This window comes from Aulonocara stuartgranti, assembly GCF_965226115.1.
Source record: "Aulonocara stuartgranti genome assembly, chromosome: 11".
NCBI classification, from domain to species: domain Eukaryota; kingdom Metazoa; phylum Chordata; class Actinopteri; order Cichliformes; family Cichlidae; genus Aulonocara; species Aulonocara stuartgranti.
The window spans coordinates 26,636,509-26,661,405 of record NC_138947.1 but is presented as its reverse complement, the minus strand read 5'-3'; the positions used below and the strand labels follow the sequence as shown (position 1 = coordinate 26,661,405).

The 24,897-nt window shown below is 38.6% G+C and overlaps 1 protein-coding gene across 7 annotated transcripts in view; it reads left to right on the top strand.

The window, feature by feature from the left end:
- The window catches only part of ulk4 (unc-51 like kinase 4), a 119,036-nt gene that overhangs the window by 53,086 nt on the left and 41,053 nt on the right, over positions 1 to 24,897 (top strand). For 4 of the 7 annotated variants that reach the window (XM_082552633.1, XM_082552634.1, XM_082552635.1 and 1 more), the window contains 10 exons: positions 3,678 to 3,811; positions 4,223 to 4,344; positions 4,644 to 4,700; positions 5,080 to 5,131; positions 5,662 to 5,756; positions 8,009 to 8,060; positions 9,679 to 9,868; positions 10,801 to 10,893; positions 15,813 to 15,861; positions 17,517 to 17,622. In XM_082552633.1, coding sequence (XP_082408759.1) covers positions 3,678 to 3,811; positions 4,223 to 4,344; positions 4,644 to 4,700; positions 5,080 to 5,131; positions 5,662 to 5,756; positions 8,009 to 8,060; positions 9,679 to 9,868; positions 10,801 to 10,893; positions 15,813 to 15,861; positions 17,517 to 17,622 — 950 coding nt within the window. Of the gene's footprint in view, positions 1 to 3,677; positions 3,812 to 4,222; positions 4,345 to 4,643; positions 4,701 to 5,079; positions 5,132 to 5,661; positions 5,757 to 8,008; positions 8,061 to 9,678; positions 9,869 to 10,800; positions 10,894 to 12,379; positions 12,661 to 13,988; positions 14,060 to 15,812; positions 15,862 to 17,516; positions 17,623 to 18,356; positions 18,457 to 24,897 lie in introns of those variants that run through there. The other 3 variants (XM_082552636.1, XM_082552638.1, XM_082552637.1) reach the window with 3 other exon arrangements.

Genomic DNA, 24,897 nt, shown 5'->3' with positions numbered 1-24,897 from the left:
TGAGATCAGGCAGGAGTCTCCATGGACTATGATGTCTACAGATGGCATTGTAATCTGTAGTGAGAGTAGGGAGCAGCTGGAAGAGAGCCTGGAGAGGTGGAGGTATGGTCTGGAGAAAAAAGAAATGAAAGTCAGTAGAAACAAAACAGAATACGTGTGTGTGAATGAGACTGAGACAGATGGAAAGGTAAAATTGCAAGAAATGGAGATGGCAAAGGTAGACGATTTTAAATACCTGTGTTCAACCACCCAAAGGACAATGCGCAAGAGAGGTGAAGAAGAGAGTGCAGGGAGGGTGTAGTGGGTGGAGACGATTGTCAGTGGGCATTTGTGAAAGACAGAGACCAGCAAGAGTGAAAGGGAAGGTTTACAAGTTGGTAGTGAGACCTGCTATCATGTATGGTTTGGAGATAGTGATACTGGTAAAAAGACAGGAGGCAGAGTTGAAGATGCTAACAATTTTATTGGGAGTGACCACAATGGACAAAGTCAAAAATTAGTTTATCAGAGGGACAGCTCAGGTGGAGCACTTTGGAGAAAAAGAGAGTCGAGGATGACATGAGGAAGGATCTTAGAGCGAAACCGATGGGTGTAGTAAAGGAGGATGTGCAGATGGTTGGTGCGACAGTGGAAGATGGTAGGAATAGGGTGAGATGGAGGCAGATGGATACACCCTGATGACCCCAAAAGAGTGCAGCCAATAGAAGAAATCGGCAAAGACCTTCATGGAACAGAATTTTTTTTTTTTCCAAAGATTTATTTATTGCTTTTCCAAAAGTATTTTAAACAAGGAAGACAGAGAAAAATAAAATGAAATGAAATAAAGGAGAAAATGAATAAAAATTGAGTGTGTAATAATAATAATGCATGCTCATCATGTATAGACGGTGTGCGTAAACACACAGATACAGATATATGCACTCACCCATGGAGATATACCCATATATTGTTTAAAAAAACACCACACAAAAACAAGGGAACAGACAGTGCTCAAAGACCAGGTACAACACAGTGAGACATTAGGTTTAAGTTCGTTACTTCAGGGTTTTTGGCGGGAGTTTAGTCCAAGGATTTCAAGTTAGTTAGAAAGGCATCCGACAAAACGGCTGCAGCAATGAGCTGTGTCCTCTTCCGTTTCAGTCCATCTAATTTCACATCTCCATCTCCTGCCCTTCCATTGAACAGTCCAGCATAAGCTCCCCAGGTTCTCTTCAAAAATCACAGCAACACGTCTCCCGTACAAGTTAAATGGGTACAGCCATATCTGTTCACTGTCGGCCATCTCCTCACATTCCAAAAACGACCAAGAATTTCCCCACATCTTTTTAAAGGAAGCATGTTTACCCTTAATCACAGATGTAAGTTTTTCCAAACAAGGGATTTGGACAATGTCAAAAGCCAAGTTCTCAAGTGTGGTCTAGTAATGGATCTCCATGATTTGGCTATGCTATATTTTGCCTGTAACAGAAGTAGATTGTAGTTTTTTGGTGAACTTTGCTCAGCTGGCTTTCAGTGGGGAAAATCCCTAGGATACATAATTTAGGACACGGATTCAGCTTAACACTTGTAATACGCGCAATGACATCTGAAACTTCTTTCCAAAACTTTTGAATTTCTGAACATTCCCATAGGCAATGCATCAGTGTGCCTTTATCCCCACATTTAACACATATGTCTGGAGTTTTAGGGTCAAATTTGTTTAACAATGTTGGGGTGACATATGTTCTCATTAGCCATTTATACTGGATTCGTTTAAATTGGGTGTTTATAGATTGTGTTTGGGCTTTCAAGCAGACTTTTTGCCATTCCTCTGTGGTTATTCTACACTTTAAGTCTTGACACCATGCAAGTCTGTGTTTTTTTCTGAGAACGTTTGAGAGCCGTCTCTGAGGTTGCTATAAAAGCAGGATATTAAGCCCTTCTTCAGCTGATGGTTTATTGCTATGTCCTCTAATGAGGTAAGAGTGGGCAGTGTTAGGGATTTTTGAGTGTTTGAAATAAAGCTTCTGATTTGAAGAAATGTTTAGTTGGAATGCCAAATTTCCGTGTCAAGTCATTAAAGCACATTAGGGTGTCCTTGTCAAATAGGTCTGCAACTTTGCACAAGCCTCTGGCAGCCCACATTTTAAAACCCAAATCTTTCTAACTGGGTTCAAAGGTCTTATTACCCCAGATAGGCGAGAACTGGGTAGTGCTGGTGTCTCATTTTTAAACTTAAGTGCATCGAACCAGACACGAATGGTATTTTTAACAAACGGATTCAATGTATCTTTCATCAAATCTTTATATTTTGCTGAGTACAGGCAAGAACTGAGCGGTAAGGGGGTGCTTGTCCTTTCTAAATTTACCCAGGATGAGGTTGTCGTTAAAATCCAGCAAAAAGCTGTAGAGAGTTGGGCAGCCCAGTAGTACCATTTGAGGTTTGGAATACCCAGACCTCCCCTATCATACGGAAGATACATTAACAATAGGCGTAGTTCGGCTCGTCTGTTATTCCAAATGAATGGAGTGAATATTGTTCTTGCCTTAGTGAAGAAGTCATCTGGAGGGCTGAGAGGAATGGCTTGGAAGAGAAAGAAATTTTGAGAGAGTGTTCATCTTAAGAATGTTTATGCGTCCAATCAGAGAGATTCATTTTGGTTTATTTCTTCTTTACTGTGCATCACCAGTCCTAGTTCTCCATTATAATTGTTAAATGTGAGACTTAAAAATGCTATTAACACTTTGTTGTTATTAATGGTTTGGTTTTGCACAACAAGAATAACCCTGCGCAGATGAAATAATATATAATTTTTTTAATGACATTACATCATGACAATGACATTGACAGTAAGAAAAATTCAGTTAAAACAAAATTTGAATAATGATATAAAAATAGGATTGCATTAACATGTCTGCTTCTTTCAGAGATTTAACTTTGGTCGTACCAACCAGGCTAAAATTTATATAAAATTTATAAATAATTAAACTTAATAAGTAATCTGAAGGTCTTTCTCAGTTGCCAGGCTCAAGGTTGCAATGCTTTGCACTAAACAAAAATAATGTAACAATAAATGAAGTAATTAATCTCAAGAAATGCACTGGACAACAGGTTAACAGTTAACTATTTCTTGTTCTATATAGTTGTAAACCATGGATGATCATCTTTTATGGAACAACGTGAGAAAAAAATGCAGAATTTTTAATCCACCGGTCCCCTGCATCATTGCCACTCTAAAGCTTCGAACCCCTCTGAATTTCTCCATTTATTTTCTGTTTATTTTCTGTGTGCGTGTGTGTGCGTGTGTGTGCGTGCGTGAGATGATATACGTAAGCATGTGTTTATGTGCTGGTAATGAATATGAGTTAGTGGTGGTAACCTTCTCTCCCTGCTCAGAATTTGTAAAGAGAAAATTATTGATTACTGTTCAGTACACACACTCTGATGAGAATAAATATGCTCTTAAATTGTGTGTGTCATGGACTTCTTGCCCCCTTATTTTGTACCCTATCAAAGTTTTACTGCTGTGCATTAAAATTTGTGTGCATTCATGTTCTTGTTAATGGGTCTGTCTCACTTAATCATGCTGCTAAACAACTAATAATGTATGGAGCAGACGAAAGACCGGTAACCATTAAACACACTTGATGTATCTGCAATGTTACATAGAGGGCTGAAAATATTTCTTTCTGTCTAGACTTGTGATATACCTGGAGAGAGACCTCCGCAAAGCCACTCCTCTCAGAGAGAACCCCAGCCAATCAGGATACTTGTCTCAGTGTCTCAATTTACTGATTGCATATCTGAGCAGCACCGCACCAGTGATTATGGGTACACACACAAATACACACACTACTGTATGATTATCCATCTGCCATTTGTGTTTTCACCTCCATGTGTACAGAAATTTGTAAATCAGTTCATTTGACATGCTGATTTTTTTGATTTCCCTTACCATTACTACATCTGAGATCTTTTTTAAATCTGACATCTACAAAATTAATTGTCAGGTTACTATGGAAACTTGATTTGTTTCTGGTTCTTGTGCTAGAAGAAAAAATGTGATACTTAGGAAAAATAGACGCATATATTTGTAGGGTTTAAGACGCCAGAGAAATTTACCAGTATATAATATAATATAGTATATGATATATAATATATCTTAATAAAGATAGATGATAGCCACCTTCTTAAATTCCTTCTCATCTGTTTGCGACTCCTTGCCTTGTCTCCTTTCTTTAGAGGATGTTCTGTGTACCCTCAGAGGAGTGATTGGGAGAAGACACCCAACTACTGCTCAAAGTAAACAACTCAAACAAACTTTGCCTACTTTGTCCATAGTGCTGGACCTTGTTTCATCCCAGGTAAATGGAGCAAAATTACTTCTCCACAGTGTTTGGTTTTAAAACCTTTAGCAGTTTCTCACATAGATTTTCTCATAAATGACAAACAGCAGTTCTTATTTTTGAACACAGAGTTTTCATTTATTTAGTACATGGCACTAAAAGAAAAGTCAGGAGGCTTTCCAAAATAGTCAATAATAAAAACGAGGCAGACCTAAATCATCACCTCCCTCCCTGCTTGTTTTGTAACACTCTCAGTTGTCACCTGATCACATTATCTTGACTTACCTTTGTAAAATGTGTCTTCTGTCTCCTCACAGGTCTTTAGATCTCACATTGTAGCAGGACAGTTTCTGGCTCAAATTGGGTTGCTGTTGGTAAGTGTTTGGTAACCAGTCATAAATTGATACATTATCTGTCTCCACATGCTAAAGGCAAATAATAAAACTAACAGATAGGGTGAAGTGAAGTTTTTAGTTGATCACATTTTGTTACTCTAACAAGGAGACATGTTGATTATATATATTTTTTCAATTATAGAATAAATAAAATTAACCTAAATTATTTTAAAGCCAGCAGTGTAGTTACAGTTTTACAAATTGCAGAGACTGGTGGTGCCTTTCTCTCTTACTGTCAGTACTGAAATTCTTAAAACATCTCTGACATTCACACAACTAACTTTTTATAAGGAAAACTTTGAATGTTTGACAGTTTCAAAGCAAAACTCACATCAAGTTTTTAAATATCTCTTGACAGAACTTCATTGCCTCAGTAGAGTCCAATGAAACAAATCTGGCTAGTGCTATGGGTGAGTATCTTTACAGGTATGAATACTTTATCACTGGATATCAACCCCTGCCATATCTGCAGTAGTATTCCTTTTCACATGATTAGTCTGTGATACTGTGATTCTACAGAGCTTCATGTACTGCATTGTTTGTTAAAGTTGCACAGTGTGTTTGCTTAACTTGCCAGGTTAAATGAAGGATAAAAGAATAAATAACGTAGTTAAAATGATTATTATAAATTCGAGCTTATCTTACAAGTCAATATTGAATTGTATTGACATGGAGACGGTAAGGAGAGAGTCAGATACAGCACTTGAAGACAGCTATGACACTGAATTACAAATGCCTGCCAACAAGGCAAGCTGCGGTGTGGGCTCAGCCACTCTTCAAGCACCTGAATCAAGTGCTGTGATAAAGTGCCGCGCTCGAAGGCCATGTTATCAGCAAATCACAAACAGAATATATGCCTATCCTTAAAAGGTATTCAGTTATGGGTCAGTTTTTATTGAGAACATGAGTATTTGTATGTTGATGTTTGATTCTTCTTTAGGTACAGCAATATGTGAAGATTTAATCAGAACATCTCTGTCCATCGTGGAAGTACTGAGCCAGCACCATGCACTCATCAGTCCATATCATAGTGATGTAAGTATCTGTGGAAGAAAATATGCAACTCTATATCCCATTAAATGAATGGTTGAGTGTGCATTTGTTGTAGGTTTTTGACTGGCTACCTGTCTGACTGACTAGCTGTCTGCTGATAGTTTAGTACACCGATATAGGACAGGTATCTTGTGATATTCAACAAATGTCAGTACATTTCCTCTGACGGGACGTTGGAGACAACCTGTCATCATCCTGTTATTCTGTATTTCTGCAACTGTCAGATTTTCAGCATTGATTTTCCCCTTCTCTCATTTAGAAAAAAACGTAATATGCAAGTTGCTTTGCTAGGATAGAATGAATTTCTGTAGACTTTGTCAATAATATGAATTGGACTGTGGTATGTTTACTGTGTGTCTTCCAGTCTACTAAACCTGTCTATTAGTGATCATAGGACAGAGGGTTAGCATGTGGACTATTAGGAGAGACACTAATCAACTATTGAACCGACAGACCTCGTGTGTGTGTGTGTGTGTGCGCGTGTGCGCGTGAAAGAGAGAGAGATGTTGATGGGATGGGACAATGAGATTGTGTTTAATGACTATTGACGTATGGAAGTGGAAAACAGCAGCAGGAAGCTGACAGGATGGAGAGAGAGAAAAAAAGAAAAGACTTGAGGAACTGGGGATAGGAGCAAAAAGCAAGGCTGTGGATACTGATAGTCAATAACACAGGAAGACACTTTAATTACCCACAGCCAACTCAGATTAGCTTTAATTGTCCTCTGGACAAGGACACACGCTCATTTTTGACTTTGTTTGCGTTTCTAATTTCTTGTCACAGTTTGAAGCTAGTTTGCAGTTAGTTTTGCCTCCACAACTGCTCTTTTGTTAAAACAGATTTTATGTGATGTGGAAAATGACATTTTAAATTGCTGTGCAGACCTTTAAAAAAAACTCTCATACCATAACTGAATACTGTTTGAAAATACTTGGGAATGATGTTTTGCCTTGAATGTGCATTTGAAAGATCACTTCATTACTTTTTTTGTTAGACTGTTTAAAAATTAATAGAAAAATAGTTTTCACTAAAAGACTGCAACATAATTTTAAAATACATTTTAAATAGCTACACAACACACAGCTGTACAGTACACAGCAGTTAGTAACAATCAGGTACGATTGTTGTTGAAACCAGCTGTTGTTTTATAACAAGGTAAGTTCTTAAAAAAGTTAACTGAACACTTATTTTTCTTTAGTCATGTTCAAATGCAAATTAGACACTTTAATTACTTTGGATATTTATATTATACAACAAATTATTCTTTAGTTACTGTTGGAGTGATGAGATTTCTTTTCTGCACCACTAAAAAAGCAGCTAGGAGAAAGACAGGAAAACGGACAAATGTGAACAAGAAAGGCTTTCATAAATACGAGGAACGCACTGCCCATAGTTACAGAGTTCAGAGAGAATGCACCCAGATCTGCACATCTCAACACACACACACACACACACACACACACACACACACACACACACACACACACACACGGCTCCATGCAGCCTTTTGATGGTTGTGATAGTAATACACCAACCATTAAGTGGTGGACAACATCCTTTGTAGTTTTTTTTTTCTTCTGGCTTTCAATGTAATGACCTCACACATCCTCACTCAGCATTAGTGGTGTTTCTATGGTAATATTAGTAATCATGCAAATTCATGCAATACAGATTCATACCTAAATAAGAGCTTTGACAGTTGTGAAAATACGCGTGCGTGTCTGTGTGTTTGTTTGTTTGATCAAAGAAACCATTCAGCAGTGCATTTCCATAGTAATTTGATCCTCTGTGACAGTGGTCTGTGGTCGATGCTCACAGAATTAATATAGTACAGCGTCTCCTGTTCATTTTTATCTAAAAATATAGACTATGCTTTTAGAGATGTTATACAGAATATTAACTCTATAGCTGTTTAGAGAACACCATGATTATGTTTATAAATACCCTCATTTGCCTCAAATTAGAATATATGGGACATTACTGAACTAATATTTACACCTTGTTCTTAAAAGCCGTCAGCAGAGGAGTGGATTTTTATTTCACTTCAGTGTTTTAACCTGAGTTGTTTCACATCCACGACATCATTTGTAGCTGAACTTGTGAAACACTAGATTATAACAGATTTTTCTAGCTTGTTACAGGTTTAATACTAAAACCAACTTGCTTCTTTGGTGACCAGGATCAAATACAGTACCATATAACATTTTTTGTTTGTTTGTTAATGTCTCTTGAAGGTCGTGGATGCCATCCTGCCTCCTCTGACAACAATGGCTTTCAGCAAAAATGGTATGAATGGTGGGGTCAGTTTTTTGAGGAAAGAGAGTGTGAAGGAGAGAAGATGAGGGAAGAATTGTTAATGTCAGAGTGAGAGAGAAAGAAATGGCAAATGGGGAAAGAGGCAGAGCGGGTTCAGAAGCCTGATGGCTGGGGACCTTTAGTTCCTGTCACAGGCAGTGATTTTCTTCTTGTTTCCTGTTTGTTAGGGTTCTAATAATTCTCCAAAGAGACGAGATCACGAAGAAAAAGTTCACTACTTACCTAAACGATCTGTAAATATTACAGCATTTAACAGACTAGCATACTGCCAGCTCCCTTGCGATACAAGTAGATAAAACTGCAATACAGCATTGCTTATGTTTGTACCACAACTGAGCGAAATGCCAAAAAGTAATCTTTAAAAAAAAATATAGGTATCCGCATTTATTAATTACCATATCACCAATACAATAATAACAGCTTCTTTTGGGTTTTGGAACCTGAATGAGTCATTACAGTTTTGACTTTATGGGTCAGTATGCAAAAGAGCCAGCTGTCAGGGTAAAAGGTTTTTTGTTAGCCATTATAATGGTGCTACTTGTTGTCTTGTTGAAGCTCAAAATATTTCGTTTCCATGTGGGTATTTTGTTGTTTTTCCAAGCTTGTTGGTATTCTTACAGTATATATAGTACATATGTGTGCTGTCTAATGTTTCTTATACGGTAGTGTCGTGTGAAAAACAACAACTGACTCAAAGGCTTGTAGAACCACCTTTAGCAGCACTAACTTGCAGCAATCGTTTTCTGTATGACTTTTCCATTCTCTGCCATTCTTATGGAGGAATAAGGTTGAGGTCTGGACTTTGACTGAGCCACTTCAACACTTAGATGTTTTCTTTTTCAGACACTGTTGTATATTTGCTGCTGTGCTTGAGATCGTTGTCCTGTTGCATGACCTAGTTTCAGCCAAACTTCATCTGTCAGACACACGGCCTTCCATTTGACTTAATAACTTGGTATGATAAAATACTTTAGTATAAGGAGGAGTTTGTGGTTGACCCAATGATTGCAGGGTACCAAAGTCCTATTGCTGCAAAACTGAGGCCTGTAGAGTCAGAGATTTAGGTCTTAGATTTTTCCTTAGACTATGTTCATTCTTTAATCCTTAATCTAAAGTTTTGCGACATCCTAAAGTTTCAAATGCCATTCAGCAAATTCATTCAGAATTGTTTATGCATATTATTATCACCTCAGAACCCATTGTCCCCTTTCATTTATGGAAGTAAATCACGTGACATATACTTGTCCAACTAACACTAACTACCCCGACCCCCAAGACACACTAATCTAATCTAATTGACATAATACTTTCCCTAGCTGCTTACCCTAACCATCAAAAATGAACCATTAGCCTACACCTAACCATAACATAATTGTAACCCTGACACTAAAACCACATTTTGAGTTTCAAAAATGCCTTCAAACTTGTGGAGACTTGGATTTTGTCCCAATAAGGGCTGTTGGTCTCCACAAGTATAGTAAACTTGCAATTTTTGGTCCCCACAAAGATATGTAAACATGGTACACACAGTATTCTAAACACTTACTCCTAATAATACTCTCTCTTCCTGTCTTTGTGTGTGGTGCAGTGGAGTGGTCTGTGTTTGTTTTGAGGGTGTTGTCTGAACTCAGTCTAATCCTGCTGGTCCAAGATGGTGTTGATACTGAGGTAAAAGAGGAAAGGACAGAGGAAAATAAAGAGAGAAATGAGAAGGAAGGACAGGCGGCAGAGGAAAGAGGGGATGGACTCTCGTGTATCACTGAATCTCTCCTTTCAAGGTTGGTCTGGTTTATTCTAAGTGCAGCTTCAGTGTTTCTAGATTCCTCCTGTATTTGCTGTCTCTATAGGAACAGATACTTTCCCCTTGAATGACATTTTTAAAATCACTACAGCTTAACCAAAATAATGACAGACTGTCAGTTTAAATGATAGATATAATAATATGTAATATACAATACTGAAGTAATTTCTACCCACTCTTTTGTGCTAAGGTGTTTATGTTCACATTAAAGCAAAATTTCTCTTGACTATTTTACAACCAAGACAATAAGTCTGACCTAATCCTTACCCGACACAGGTAATTTACATAAACATAATATTATAACCAAAAGAGCTTCATTAGTGATTGTGCCAGGTTAAAGACAGCTCAGTTGCAACAGATGATTTCAGAGTTGATCTTTAAAAAGTCTGAGACTGAAGTATAGAAGTCTAACAATGAACAATTGTTGTAATAGGGTTTTTTTGAAGATGTATATCAGATATAAATGATATGGTGTGCATTTGTTGATCCACTTTATAATATGTTGTAGTTTGTAAAATGCTTCTACAAATACAGAAAACTGGCAAGTGACTGTTCAATCTATGAAAAGGGGACAATGCATTTTACACAAGTCAAAGAATAGCTACACAGTACAAAAAAAGATGCTTGTATGATAGCCTCACAGGTTACCGCTTGTTCACTTTTATTTCTACCAATATTTCTCCTCCTCAAAGTCAGTCCTTTCTTCCTCCTAGTTTCTCCCCTAGCTGCTTCTGTCTACGTTCTTTTCTCTGCTTCTCCTATTATAAGTCTAGTTCTCCCCTCCCCCTCTTCTTCACCCCTCTCTCCAGATCTGTTCTAGTTTACTCTCTCTTACTAATGATCAGAACACTGCATTAATTATTAACACTTCGAAAGCCAAATGTTGTACTCAGACATGTTTATGTCTAGGTACGAGACTCTTCTACGAGCACCGGAGCCTATACCCCTCCATGCACTCAAACTGTTGGTATCAATGACTGAACACAACAGTCAAACCTGCAGGTAATGTGAACACATCAGCCACACACACAATTAATCACAGACAAGAAAGACTGTTGAAGCATTGTGACCTTGCTAATATGAACTTTACTTGTAATCTTTATTAGGATAATGTTGTTTACTGGTAATATAGTAAAGAAAGTATTACAAAATACTCCTAGCATCCATTTAAATCCATTATCTGCTTCTCTATTTTTTTTCCAAGACGCAGAATAGGTAGCACGCAAGTATTTTGCAGTCCTAGCAGGTTCAGATACAAATATACACGGGCGCATTTTAGGCACTCTGTAATGTTTTAATGCCAAGGCCATTCATTCCCAATTCAGCACTGTGAATCATTCACACACTGCACACAGACACACACACACAGACACACACAGATGAATGTTCACTGTCTTAAACACACACAAACACACTCCTCCGTATTATAAGCAGTAATTTATTTGCCAACTCCAGAACACAGATATACACAAATGATTATTTGCTTGTTGTAGGTGATGCACATTCAGAGCTAATAGCAACAAAACCTTCACAGCTCCAGCACTGCTGGTGATCTGCATTCAATGACACCCTTTGAGCACCCTTAAAAGCGGTATTTTCTACATTAGTAATCAGTTTAGTGGCAGGCATAAGGTGCTGTATCAGCTGAGATGTGTAAAGACTTGACATGTTGTGCTGATATACCTTGGCACACTAGCTAGTCCAGAGAAGCTTTGCTTAAAAATGCAACACACGTTCTTTAAATATACGACACTAAGACAAAATTATTGCTCGCGTTGAAGTGAGATTCACTACTGCATAATGTGGAAGTAATTCACTATGCAGGAATTTAAAAAACATCGCTCAGAAAAGCAGTCATCTGACACCCAAATAAAAAGTGGTAATGATGTGTTGCTGTTGCACAGGAAATTTGCTGATTCCTTGTCTAGCCATGAGATGACTCACTTGTGTGTGCATGTTGTGTGTGTGTGCATGCGTGCGTGCATGAATGCTTGCGTAAACACATGTGTGTGCATGATGATGTATGTGTGTTTGATAGATGTGCTTTGACAGCAGCTGTCAGTAAGTCTTGATTCTCTGGTCATCTGTCTTCTCGTCTCAGCTGTTGGCAGGGATAGAAAGTGTGGGTGAAAAGAGAGGAGGCAGAAAGATTGAGGAGGGGAAGTGGATAAAGGTGCCAGGAAAAGGATAGGAGGAGGAACTAGGAAAGAGAATCTTGGGAGAAAAGAAAATGTTGATGAGGCCAGAAGGGTTGAGAATAAAGGAGAAGTGTTAATTGGTTAGAAAGTATAATTAGATGTGTGTCACCTGGCTCAGAAGATAACTGGAGGAAAGAGCAGGGGAAAACTGTAAAACTATGTGCAGTTTACACTATGAGATATACATTTCAGCTCAGGAACACTATGTTGTAAACTGTAGTTGTTACTTCAACAATACTCTCAGCATTTTTAGATTTAGTTGACTCTGTGTAAGGCATGCTCTATTTTAGCTCTAGAAATGCAGTCATTCATATTGGTGGAACACAATTTGGACATGGACATGTACCTGGTCAAATGCTGCAGTTGATCCAGAGATTTACATTTAATCCTTCATCTTTAATCACTAAGTATTAATTTGGAACAATGATTAAGCCTCTGTTTTGTGGTTTCCTCATTTCCATCCCAGCTTCTTTCCACATTTTATCTTCTCCAGCAATAATAGTTCAACAAATCTCTAATCACTGCCAGTCACCTTCCATCTCTATCCATCCCATCCTCCTCTACTCCTAGAGTTTAAAGTTCGTCCTCACAGCTGAGTATGCCCCTACTTCTCTTATCAGTAATATTACCCCATTTCGTCTCCATCCTTCTCTTCCACCACCTCTCCTCATCCCCCTTTTTCTTAGACACAAGTAGAGTGACGTGAACTTTTCAAATTGGTGTCAGGACTCTTTCCTCTACATCTGTTTTCGCGCTCACTCTTTTCCTTTGACATTATTAACAACATTTTACATTTTTTTTCTCTGCCTCCCTCGCTCTCATTCTCTCACCATCTCTAATTTATTAACATTAGTCCACATTTTTCTTTTTCTCTGTGCCCTTTCTCCACAACTTTCCCTCCATCACTGCGGTTATACAATCAGAAATTAAATTGCCTGGGTCTTGGTTAGATAAGTGTGGCTATGAAGCCAGCCGAGCAGTAATTAGATGGTAAATTGGGGACATTAACGTTGGGAAGGCAGCCTGCTGTCTCTCTCTCCATTATCACAGTCCAGACACACCTTCAAACAACTACATTTACTATGACCTTTAGCCGGAGAACCTCATGCTGTGTGGTTACATATGTGTTTGCCCATGGATTTTCAATTTCCTTTAAGGCATCCTTTCAGCATATGTGCCATATGTGTCGATATGGTATTTTCACGCATACCCATCAACAAAGTAAAGAGGTAGTATTTGTCATAGTTTAACAGTACTGGCTGTTTATAGATTTTATTTTGATAAGATTTTATATTTAAACAACTCGTGTTTTCTGCCTGTTCTTTCCTTTTAATATGGACTCATAGACTCAGTCTATGAGTCTAAATCCATTATATCAAATTGCAGTAGTTAATTGGACACCAACATCTCTCTGTTCCATGTAAAGTGGATTCATTAACTGTTAACACAAAAGTGGCCATTTTCTCAGGCTAAAACGCTGTAATTGCCTCTAACAGCCTGTTTTACTGGTCTTACTCTCCACTGTAAATAAATGGGGGAAAAGGTCTTTTTTTAAGTTAGTTATTAGAAAAAAGTATAATTTTCCTCTCTAGGCAAGTACTAATACATTATGGTATCAGATAATTTGTCAGTGCTGTTAATTATAAGCCCCTGACTGTAGCTATCTACTTCGTTGTATTTATCATCTCTTTATGTGCAAAAAGGTTTCATTTTGAATTTTGTTAGCTTTACAAAGCTGTGTAGCTGACATAAAGTATATAAAACTAGAGTAGAGCTGAGGTTAATAAGCGCATACTGTGGTATTTATTGCATTACCTCTAATGAAACAGCTGTTGAGTGAATGTGTGATGTGATGATGATGCAGTGCAGCATTGTCTCATCTGTGTTTTCTTATTATAGGTTGTCTGTTGAACCCTGTTCATTGTATGCTGTTGCGCCCTGTGTCCTGATGAATGGCTGGTAGTTTAAAGGTGGTCCAGTTTATCATGTTGTGCAGGCCTGGCCTGTCCTTTCATCTCTGAGCCTATCACCTCTCTAATAGGAGGCCATCCATCACATCTACAAGCAAACAATCAGACCCAAACAATAACAAATGCACACACACACACACACACACACACACACACACACACACACACACACACACACACACACACATGTCTAAAAGGTTGAACTGTACATTAAAATACATCACCATGGCAGGTAAAGAGAACCTACAACAGCAATTCATTACGTTCCTTAAATTCACATTTCTTCAAGCTTCCTGCACCTGTAGTCAGTGATTGTTTTCAGTAAAGATTATGGAGATTGAGTGACTGCAACTAAAGATAAAGTTACACTGTGCTTATACTTTTGTGGTGCTGATGACAGCATCCATCAGAATATCTCAATTCACCAAAGTAAATCTAACAATGTAACCATGAAGGGATCTAATGTTACTAACTAAAACCACAAAGTTAACTATTAAACAATAGTTACATGATGCCCAGGAAGTACGTGCAGTGGTGTAGAGAATATGTTATCATCATGAAACATGCATGCTTTGTTCTGGCTCTTTGTATACAAGGTAGGTGAGAGGACATCAGTATCTGATGGAACAAGGAAACCTAAAAGAACAAACACTCACAGAAGACAGTATATAAGTACAAATTACCTGTAAGTGGTGAAAAAAAAAGACGCTTGAGCTCTGAGGACAGCCTGAGATGATCATTTGGTATTCTTTGCTGTTCAGATGTTCTTTTTACTTAGTCATCTGACTTTGTTTGTTTGTTTGTTTTAATGAAAATGCCTCCAGGTTAATGAGCCATTGTTTTCACTTTCTAGAAGCAGCACACCAATAAAATGCTGTCCCATATTTGTAATGAAGTGGAACATTTTGTTTGCTAATTTAAAAAAAAGGGCAGTTTTTTAAGTTTAAATCCACATTTCCATAGGTTGAATGATCCTGCTGGAGAACCTATAAATCATAGTTAGAACATGGACAGATTTATAAATCAGTGGGCAGGCTTTGTTACCGTCAGAATATCAACACCTGTCTGATTTTTGTTAGTTTTATTCACATTACTGCCTGAATGCTTTCTTGCTTACTAATTCACAAAGACCCATAAACAAAATGTGCGTGCATATATGTAGACACTCCGCCCACTCAGTAACTGATTGAGGTTTAAAGAAGATCAATCAAGAAGTAGACAGAATGTCATTGTTAATATAAACATCCATCTCCCTCCCTCCCTCCATCTTTCTTCTTCTGTCTCTTGCCTTCCCCCCAAGCTTTTCAGTGTGGATTTATCCACATTACTCCTTTTTATTTTCCATTTTCCTCTCATTCGTTTGTTCCTCCACCTCCTCCACCTCACACCTCTTCTCTAATCTTCCCTCTTTTTCCTCCACTTTGCAAAATGTAATCTTTTCTAACCTTATCTTGCTTTAAACTCTCATCACCTTTTTCCATGTCCTTCCCTCTTGTCTCTCACCTGCTTTTACTTCATCTGCTCACATCGCTTCTTCTCTTTTTCTTCTCGCAATTCCACTGGTACTAGACGGAAGTCATTGTACCAGAACTCCACCCTTAATGAAGATGAAATAGCCACTTTTATCTGCTTGTGTGTGTGTGTGTGCAAACAGCATGCCTGAACAGCACATCTAAAAAATTAAATTAATTCCTTGCCCTGATTTTTCTGCTGCTACCTAAAGTGTATATTCTCTTTTTCTTCTCCTTTTCAGGTTGATCAAACGTAGTAGGATCCTACCAATGGTCTTTCAGCTCATTATGGTAAGAAAGCAGTCATGTTTCATCATTTAGTCTTCAAGGCAGTATCTAAATTACTTTACCAGTCAAACTGGTCAGTAAATTCAGTGCAGTTTTAAAATAAGCTCATCAAAGTTTGTATTATTGTAGCATTTCTATTCTGTTTATATTCAGTCTATTATGTCTGTTTCCTTCTTTTTGGTCTCTCCTTCCATCTAACCCTCAAATGTTTATGTAAATTAGTCTGAATAATGTTGACCTATTAGAGGGCTGGTGTAATTGACTGGCAGGTCAGCAGCAGAGAGGAGGAACGGCTAATAGAGTGGAAAGATGAACTCTGCTATTAAGATCATGTACAAGGGCTTGCACGCAAACACATGGCACTTGTCTGTTCTCAGTGAGCCATAACAGTGTTTCCAGTAAACCATTTCACCTGACCCTTTTTGCATGCGAACAATTTAATGCACCCACCAACACAGTACAACCAAACCAGCTCTAATTTATGCTTCACACAAACACATGCACTCACACAAATGCGCACACTCAATAACTCTGTTCTGCATGGCTGCCTGTCCAGCCCCAGCTAGCTGATACAGAATTTTAAACACTGCTGTCCAACAGCCTGATTAACTCGTCTCCTGATTGTTTACTCCTGCCTGAACCAGTCATGTCTGGATCCATTAGTGCCGTCTATATTGCTCACATTTGAATTGATTTATACTCCCTGAAACTCTCTGATGTAGATTGATTACACCTGTCGCTGGTGATCACACTTGTCATGGAGAAACTCACCTAATTGTATTTGTCTAAATGATGTAGTAGTTCTGCTTCAGACATGAAAGGACCTCAGGATGCTGGTTAGACCACGGCTCTGAACGGGGTGTTAGCCGTGCCTGAGGTGGCAAAAGACTGATCAGAGGGGAATGCTTGCAGTAAATGCTTTAACAAATCCTGCCTGGCTGAAAGTGTTCACAGTGCAGCTACACCGCTTATGCAAGTCAGATACTTATCCCTTCATGTGCAAGGTCCAAGTTAAACTTTGGTTTGCCGTTCCTCACTGTCCATTGTCAGCTTTATGCTTTTAGTGAGAACGTACAGTACAGTGCAGTATTTTTATAGCTTTTTAGTCTTTAAAGATCAAAATAGTTTAGCTTTGTCATTTGTGGCTCCTGACAGGCAGTTTGTCCTCAGCACAAACTGATGTCATTGTCTCCAGCCGCAGGCAATTGCACATGATGAGTACTAGCCAGGCTAATCACCACGTACACAGATCACACCGATGTGCACCAACCCTGCAGGCAGAGCTGGTGTATCTCAGAGAGGATCAAATAGTGAAGTGGGGGCAGAAGGGGGAAGGAGAAGTGAATTACTGTAGGAGGGAGGAGAGAATATTTTGAAAAGAGGAGAAAGATGAAGTAAGAGGAGTAAATAGGATGGGTAAGAGGGAGGTGAAGATTACACTTTCAGTCTTTAAAAACAAATAAATAAAGGCACCTTTTTTAATAAAACAATCCACTACTTTATTAAATAATTAACTGTGTTCTCAAGACAGTATATGCAGTATAAATAACAAAATGATGACAAAACCATGTTAGATATTAGCTGTTTTGGGTTAATTGTGAAATGTTATAAGCAAACCTGTAATTTACTTATCCTGTGTCTGTCTCCTGTTTTTCTAGGCCAATAGAAGTAACGTTATCAGTGGGATAGTCCAAAACGCAGTTGTTTTGCTCTGCAATCTTAGTGAGGGCACAATCCAGGATCAGCAACCACTGTATCAACAAGGTAGAGTGTGTCTGAATTCCTCATGGAGAGAAAGATCTAGATTTTCTCTCCTTTAAAAGGTACTAAATTCTTCTTATATTTTCCTGCATTGTGTTGCAACACATGTACTATTATCAAGGACACTTAGTCATCGAAAGGCATCTGTTCTGCTCACATTAGTGATTGTTATGTTACTTGTTGACATCCCTGATACCCGACCACATTGTAGTGTAATGCTTATTCAGGTCAGCAACCTTGGCTGTGTGTGCCTGAGGCGGAGGCCATGCTTTTTGTCTCTCAGCTACTGTGAATAATCTGAGATTTTCCTGTCAATTGCAAGTGATTCCAGGGGATCCTTAGGGAGAAGTCAAATTCATGTTTTTTGTTCTCTTGGTGTGAGGACATTGTTCAGAAGTCTAGTTTAGGCCTATTCTGGCCTATTTAATTAGGAGGAAGCAATAGTGAGGCACAAAGCTTTGGTACACTGTGGATGCCTGCCCAGTGTGTGTGTGTGTGTGTGTGTGTGTGTGTGTGTGTGTGTGTGTGTGTGTGTGTGTGTGTGTGAATGTTTCGGGACCCACAGTTCAACAGTGTGATTGCAACACCACAATAACACACATTTTCTCAAGTTTCTATTTGAGGACTGTGTTCATTTCTTTCTTTCTTTTTTATTCACTCATCATTCTGTTTCATTTTGTCCATCTTTATATACTTGCATACTAACTCCTCCTCTCCCTCTGTTTCCATTGGGTCAGCAATGCAGCAGTCTTGAAGTCAGCATCATTATCATCCAATCAGCACCTCTCTCAACAAGAATCTGTCAACCCAGCACTAATACTGGCCTGGCAATTAACGCTATCTCCACTCCTCTCCTCTTGTTCTGTTCCCTCCTCTCCTCCTCTCCTTTTTGTCTCGTGCTATCAGCCACTTTTCCAATCTACTCAGCTCACATCTTGGCCCCTCATTTCCTTTCCTTCCTCGCGTCTGTTCCCAGTTTTACCCTCTCCCATCTCCTCTATTTTGGGCTCCTGTTCTGCCTTCTCGTCTTTCTCCCTTGTTTTCCTTGTGGTCCCTCCAGATGAGTGTGGTGATGGCAAGAACGAAGGGAAAGGGAGAGAAGGAAAGAAGAGGAAAAGGGAGGAAGCGTGTATAATTGGGTTTTTAAGGTGTGACAGAGGGAGGAGGGGAAGGGTGGTGTTCTTGTTCATGTCTGTGTGTGTGTGTGTGTGTGTGTGTGTGTGTGTGTGTGTGTTAGGAGGCAGTGAAATAGACAGTGAAGAAGAGAAAAATAGGGAGGTGGTTTTTTTGTGCCTGTGTAACTGTATTTGTGCTTCTGCTTCTGTGTATCTGTGAGAAGAGGGTGTGTGTGCAGCAGTGAATGCAGGAAAACCTCATATTTGTGTGCGTAAGAGAGAGAGAGTTGGGGAGATGAGGTTTATAATTGGGCAGATTTGCCTCCGACTGAGATAATACCCCCTGGGGAATGAAGACAGAGGAAGCAAAGAGGGAGAGAAACAGAGATAGAGAGGAAGAACAGAACAACGGAGGAAAAAAAGAAGATGGCACAAAAGCATGAAAGAGAAAAGGGATGGAAAATGATGGAGGCAGAAAAGCAAAATAGGAGGTAAAAAGGGTAGCATGAAGGTGAGAGAGGGAAGCATGGGACACACAGAGAGCGAGAATGTGTTGAATCTGGGTTGGAGACAGCAAGGGATAACACGCTAGAGGAGAAAATTGGAGGTTAAGATGAGTGACAGTTTGATAGCAGAAGAGATTTTGGGATGCAAGAGGGAAGAATAACTTGATGCCTTAGTGTGAGATTTCTAAACAGAGTAAATATTTTAGGTGATAATGGATGATCGGCTTTAATTTGAAAACATGCAGCAGACTAAGGAAGAAAGTTTAGTCTCTAATCTGATCATACACGGATATAAAGCCTAGGGCTTCTCTGCCGAGAATAAATTTGAGACCAATTTTGCAGGCACACTGGCATGCAGGCTGTTATTTAATAAGGAAATGGTCACATCTAGAGCATGTCAAGCTCAGAAATTCAGCCCAACAGTTCAGAAATGTTTGCACCCTGAGTGAACCTTGAGTTTGGTCCTGGGCTGAGTGTTAGTTAAAGTGTGCTTATCCTTTTAATTAATTAAAGAGCTTCTCAGGGGCTCTGTTTGTCTTCAGAGTTCTTGACAGTCACTGTGGTGCCTCTCAAGGTTAAATCCATCACACTTCATTTTTCATTATTTCTCTTGACCCTTGTAAGAAACTGAGATATTTCAGAAAACCTCTTCTGCAACGATGTTATCTAGTTTCTTTCAATTTGCATTTATAAATTCCCGTTTCAAATTGGTTTCAGCATAATTTCCCAAATGCATTCTCTAATAGTTCACACTGTGTCCATATGTGTCCAGTCAAAAATAATGCCCCCCAAGCATAATTTATACCATAAAAATCTGTCTTTGTTAATTAAGGGTGCAGTATTTCATTGTTTCATTGTCTTTGCATAAAGTTACATGTCTTCAGAGTCTCTACAGACCCAGAAAAATAGAAAAGATTACCATGCATGTCTCTACAGATCAGAAAGAATGAAAAACAACCGTTTGGGTAGGTAGCCACCTTAAATAATAATAATAAAACAATAAAATCAGATAATCTGGCTGGGTGGAAAAAATGGCTTGAGAAGCATGGGTTTTTCTGTTTATGCTATAAATTTAGACAACAGACTTGGTAGCTAACTGGCATAAATAACACATCATTAACTATATGTTGGTTCCCTAAAGTCAGTTTACATTAACATTAGGGGTACTCAGGCAGAAAAGGCATATCGGGCAGGTTATATTTGAAACTTTGACATGGAAGATTTGGAAGCATAAACATTGTGTGGTCCAAAGGTCTGTTATCATAGGAAATATCACATAGAGTTATGGTACACAGAATTAAAGTCAGCTAAAATAATATTTATTAATTATATGTACATCTTTCTTTCTTTTTTCTTCTTTTTTTTTGAGTAATATTCACCTGGACTTAAACTAAAAAAGTTACATTTACACATTTTTGACATTTTTAATTTTAATTGTTAGAATTCAGAGCAAGTTCCTGGCCCCACTTCTCTACATGCCCATCTCGATGTACTGTATAAGGCGCACTAAGTGAAAACAAAAACAGTGAAACAAAACAGTCAGATAAGTCAAATTTTACTCAACTCATTCTTCTTGCTTCCTCCACTTCCGTACCAGTGATTCATTAACGTTGAATTTTCTCGCAGCTGCTCTATTCTCTTGTTGTTGCAGTATATTAATGACTAACCTCGTATTGTGGATGGATTATCTTAGTTGTTCTCCTGACTGAAGTTTACAGAATCCTGCCATGCGATTGCATTTGTCCCCAACCATCGGGAACCTTCACATTAACTTTTATCAAGTGGAAGAAATTAGCATTCATCCTGCAGCTTCACTGTGTTTGTTATGCTAACATAGCTGTGCCGCTAGCAATCAGGTAGCACATCATTATATACCAGCTAGTCCAACTTCAGTAACCCTACAAAAGTCACATAGTATATCATATTTCGGTGGAAACTAGCAAGCTAACTTCCTGCTAACTTCTAACTCCATTAAATGTATTACATTCTGTTTTCATGGATGCCTGGATATTAAACTTAATTGTTACACCTCATAAAGCAGCAACACTGATCATTTTATTAAAGATGAAAGAATTTAGACAGTTTTTAACTCTCAGTGATGCTGCAGTTTTTTGGACCTGAAGTGGGCGGAGTTTTGGACCTAGATTACTCCACAAGGCTCCTGACTATGGTAGCCATAATGCTCCGACAATCCATCAACCGGTCCGGCTTCGTAGCTTACCAAAGACGTACTAAAACATTTTTTGACAGATTTCTGAGTGCCATGTACCACATAAAATCGGTTTGAGGCCAGTAAGGACAACCAGAATTCATACATAACACACACCGGATTATAAGGCGCACTGTCAATTTTTGTGAAAATTAAAGGATTTTAAGTGCGCCTTTTAGTGCCGAAAATACGATAGATGTTTGTGTGGTATACTATACTATTATACACCACATTCTATAAGCAGAAAAACATTGTCTTATAGTTAGGTCCATATATATATATTTGGACACGTTTTGTTTTTCTACCTGTTTACAGAAACATATTTATAGTTATATAATGACCTTAACAGAAGTTATATAAGTGGACATAATGTGTAGACCAGGGCTGCCCAATCCCAGTCCTCGAGAGCTACTATCCTGCAGCTTTTAGATGCATCCCTACTCCAACACAGCTGAATCAAATGTTTCATTTGATTCGGGTGTGTGGGAACAAGGATGCATCTAAAAGCTGCAGGATAGTAGCTCTCGAGGACTGGGATTGGGCACCCCTGGTGTAGACTCTGAGCTTTCATTTGAGGCTGTCTTCATTTAAATTTGAGGAAGGGTTTAGAAGTTTCAGCCGCCCATTTTTTAAAAGGACCACAAGTAATTGGCCATGAAATGGCTTTGACTCAAAGGCAATTTCATGGGCAGGTGTGGGCAATTCCTTCATTATGTCATTACCAATTAAGCAGATAAAAGAAGTTGATTTGAGGTGTGGTGCTTGCATTTTGGAAGATTTTGCTGTGAACAGACAATATGTGGTTGAAACAAGGATCACTTGTTTCACCTGCATGGAAAGCAGGTGAAACAAGTGATCCTTACGCTGCAGAAACAGAAGAAAACCACCATTATCCGTGGTGAAGAGAGCCCTTCACAACAGCCAACCAGGTGAACAACACTTTCCAGGAGGCAGGCATATCAATATCCAGGTCTATAATAAAGAGAAGACTGCATGAAAGTAAATACAGAGGGTTCATTGCAAGATGCAAGCCACTCATAAGCCTAAAGAATAGAAAGGGTATACTGCAATTTGCAAAAAAAAAAAATCAAAAAAAGGCAGCACAGGTCTGGAAAAACATCCTTTGGACCGATGAAACCAAGAACAACCTCTTCCAGAATGAAAAGGAGGAAACCCAGCAGCTGGTGATGTCCATGAGTTCAAGACTTCAGGCTGTCATTGGGTTTTCAAACAAGTATTAGAAATGATTGATTTTACTAATGGTTTTACTAGTGAAAGATTTTATTTTCAGTTCTTTGTCCAATTACTTTTGAGCCCCTAAAAAGAATGGATTGTGTTAAAGTTGCCTCTGCACGAAGACTGTAGGTGCTACCATTACTTTTTTTCTCAGTTTAATTTTAATGTGAATTTTGACACAAGAGCATAACTTTATAACAAAGAACAGATGTGTTGCTTGGAAGAGCCAGCTGTAGGACTCAGGATGACTGAGGATAAGGGCTGAACAGATTGAGTGAAGGGCAGGCGATGGTGGAAGCATGGTTGGTTGGATGGACAAGAAGCAGCGAGCCATAGCAGAAGCAGTGTTAAGTAGGAGTGAAGGTTTGTCTTTAAGGGTTAGGGTTAAATATGCAAACTATTGCATCCCATATGTTTTTCTTAACACCTTCTCTTGACCTTGACGTAAAATGTCATAAGGCCCCCAGGAAAGAAGAGGAATCTATGAAACCATAACCATTTGTAAACACTTAGGCTTTATAAATATGCATCAATGGCAGATGCGGCTCATTAGACTTGTACAATGTGGAGAAAGTTTTGGACCATTCCTCCTACAAAACTGTTTTAGTTTATCCATATTTCTAGGATGTTTTCAATGAACAGCTCTTTCCTCATCATGCCATAACATCTCACTTTTTAAGGTCAGCACTCTGACTTGGCCATCCCAAAACATGAATTTTCATTCTCTTTCATCCATTCTGTTGTTTATTTACTAGTGTGATTTGGGTCAGTGTCTTCTTGTATCACCCAGGCTCTCCTAAACTTCAGGTCATGAACTGTTGCCCTGAATTGTGCTTTTAAAAGTTCAAGATACAATTTTGAATTAATCAGTCCCTCCATCAGGCCCCGAGGCCAAACATAGCTATGTGGATTTTTGCCAGAAAGTTCCAATTTTGTCTCATCTGTCCATGAAATATTTGTCCCACAAGCAAACCGGAAATGTGCTGCTTTATTTATTTATTGTTGGACAGCTTTTGTGACCTTCCATTAACACCATTCCTAGTCAGTGTTTTTCATTGACACACAACACAAAGATTTAGCAAGGTGTAAAGCTTTCTGCGGGTGTTTTACTGTCAGTCAGTAGTTGCGGTATTGGTGTGATATTTACAGATTGTCCATTTACTCAGTTTGTAGACAGCTTGTTTCAGTGCCAGCTGATGCATACCTTTGCATATGCTTTTGTAACTTTTCCACCTTTGTCCACCCTTAAAAAGCTTCTGTTAAAGTCATTTTAGTGTAATTAAGGAATAATTTCTGTCTTTTTTAAAAAGAGCACACTTGGTGAGTAGTAATAATCAGCAAGTATCAGCAGCATAATACACAAAAACTATCTAAGTGGGACTGTGTTGTCAAGTTGCATTAACAGGACAAGTCTTTTTTGATTGAACAGTCAAAAGTAGAGCAGCTTGTCTAATTAATTATGAGATTGTTTGACAGTGTAACAGTACATCTCGCTGACAGCAGGCAAACTTAATGGCTTTCTAGTGTCTGCAGTGTTGCACTTTCACTCTCAAAAATAAACACACGACATCCACAGTCTAAATAAAGATCTGTTGGAAGACGAAAACAAAACTGGGTGTATTTTCCCTAGTGAAGACTATGATTTAATACACATGGTTATATAACTAAGTTTTTGTGCACAGAAGTAGAAATGAAGGACAAATCTGGGCGTATTGATTGTCTAGGTATTGTTATATTTATGGGCACTGCATGTGTCATGTCTTCACTGTGACTATCCTCTGTGTCACTTTAAATTTAATAGTGATATAACATGGGTTTGCACTTTAGTAGGTGCTATTCATAGCTTTGCAAGAGGTAACAACCTCATGTTGTACATTGGACAGTTATGTAGGGAGAGACTGAGTGAGGTGAGAGAACAGACAAAAACAATAAGAATGAGTTTTTGGATGAGTATGTAGTGAGTTGCCTTGTTGCCTCTGCTGCCCTTATGTACTTTCTCATTAAGGGACTGTAACCCTGCACAGTTCAGTGTCGTATTCAAACAATTTCCTCTGATGTGCAGCTTGGTAATAACAAAATGTTAATTGAATTAAGCTTGCATATAGGCAATCAATCTGCTCTGTAGCTGAATCAGAGCCTGAAGTTACAGATATTTATTGGTATAGTCTAATTTGTTTCCAGCTAGAGAAACATTTTTGGTTCACATGAACTT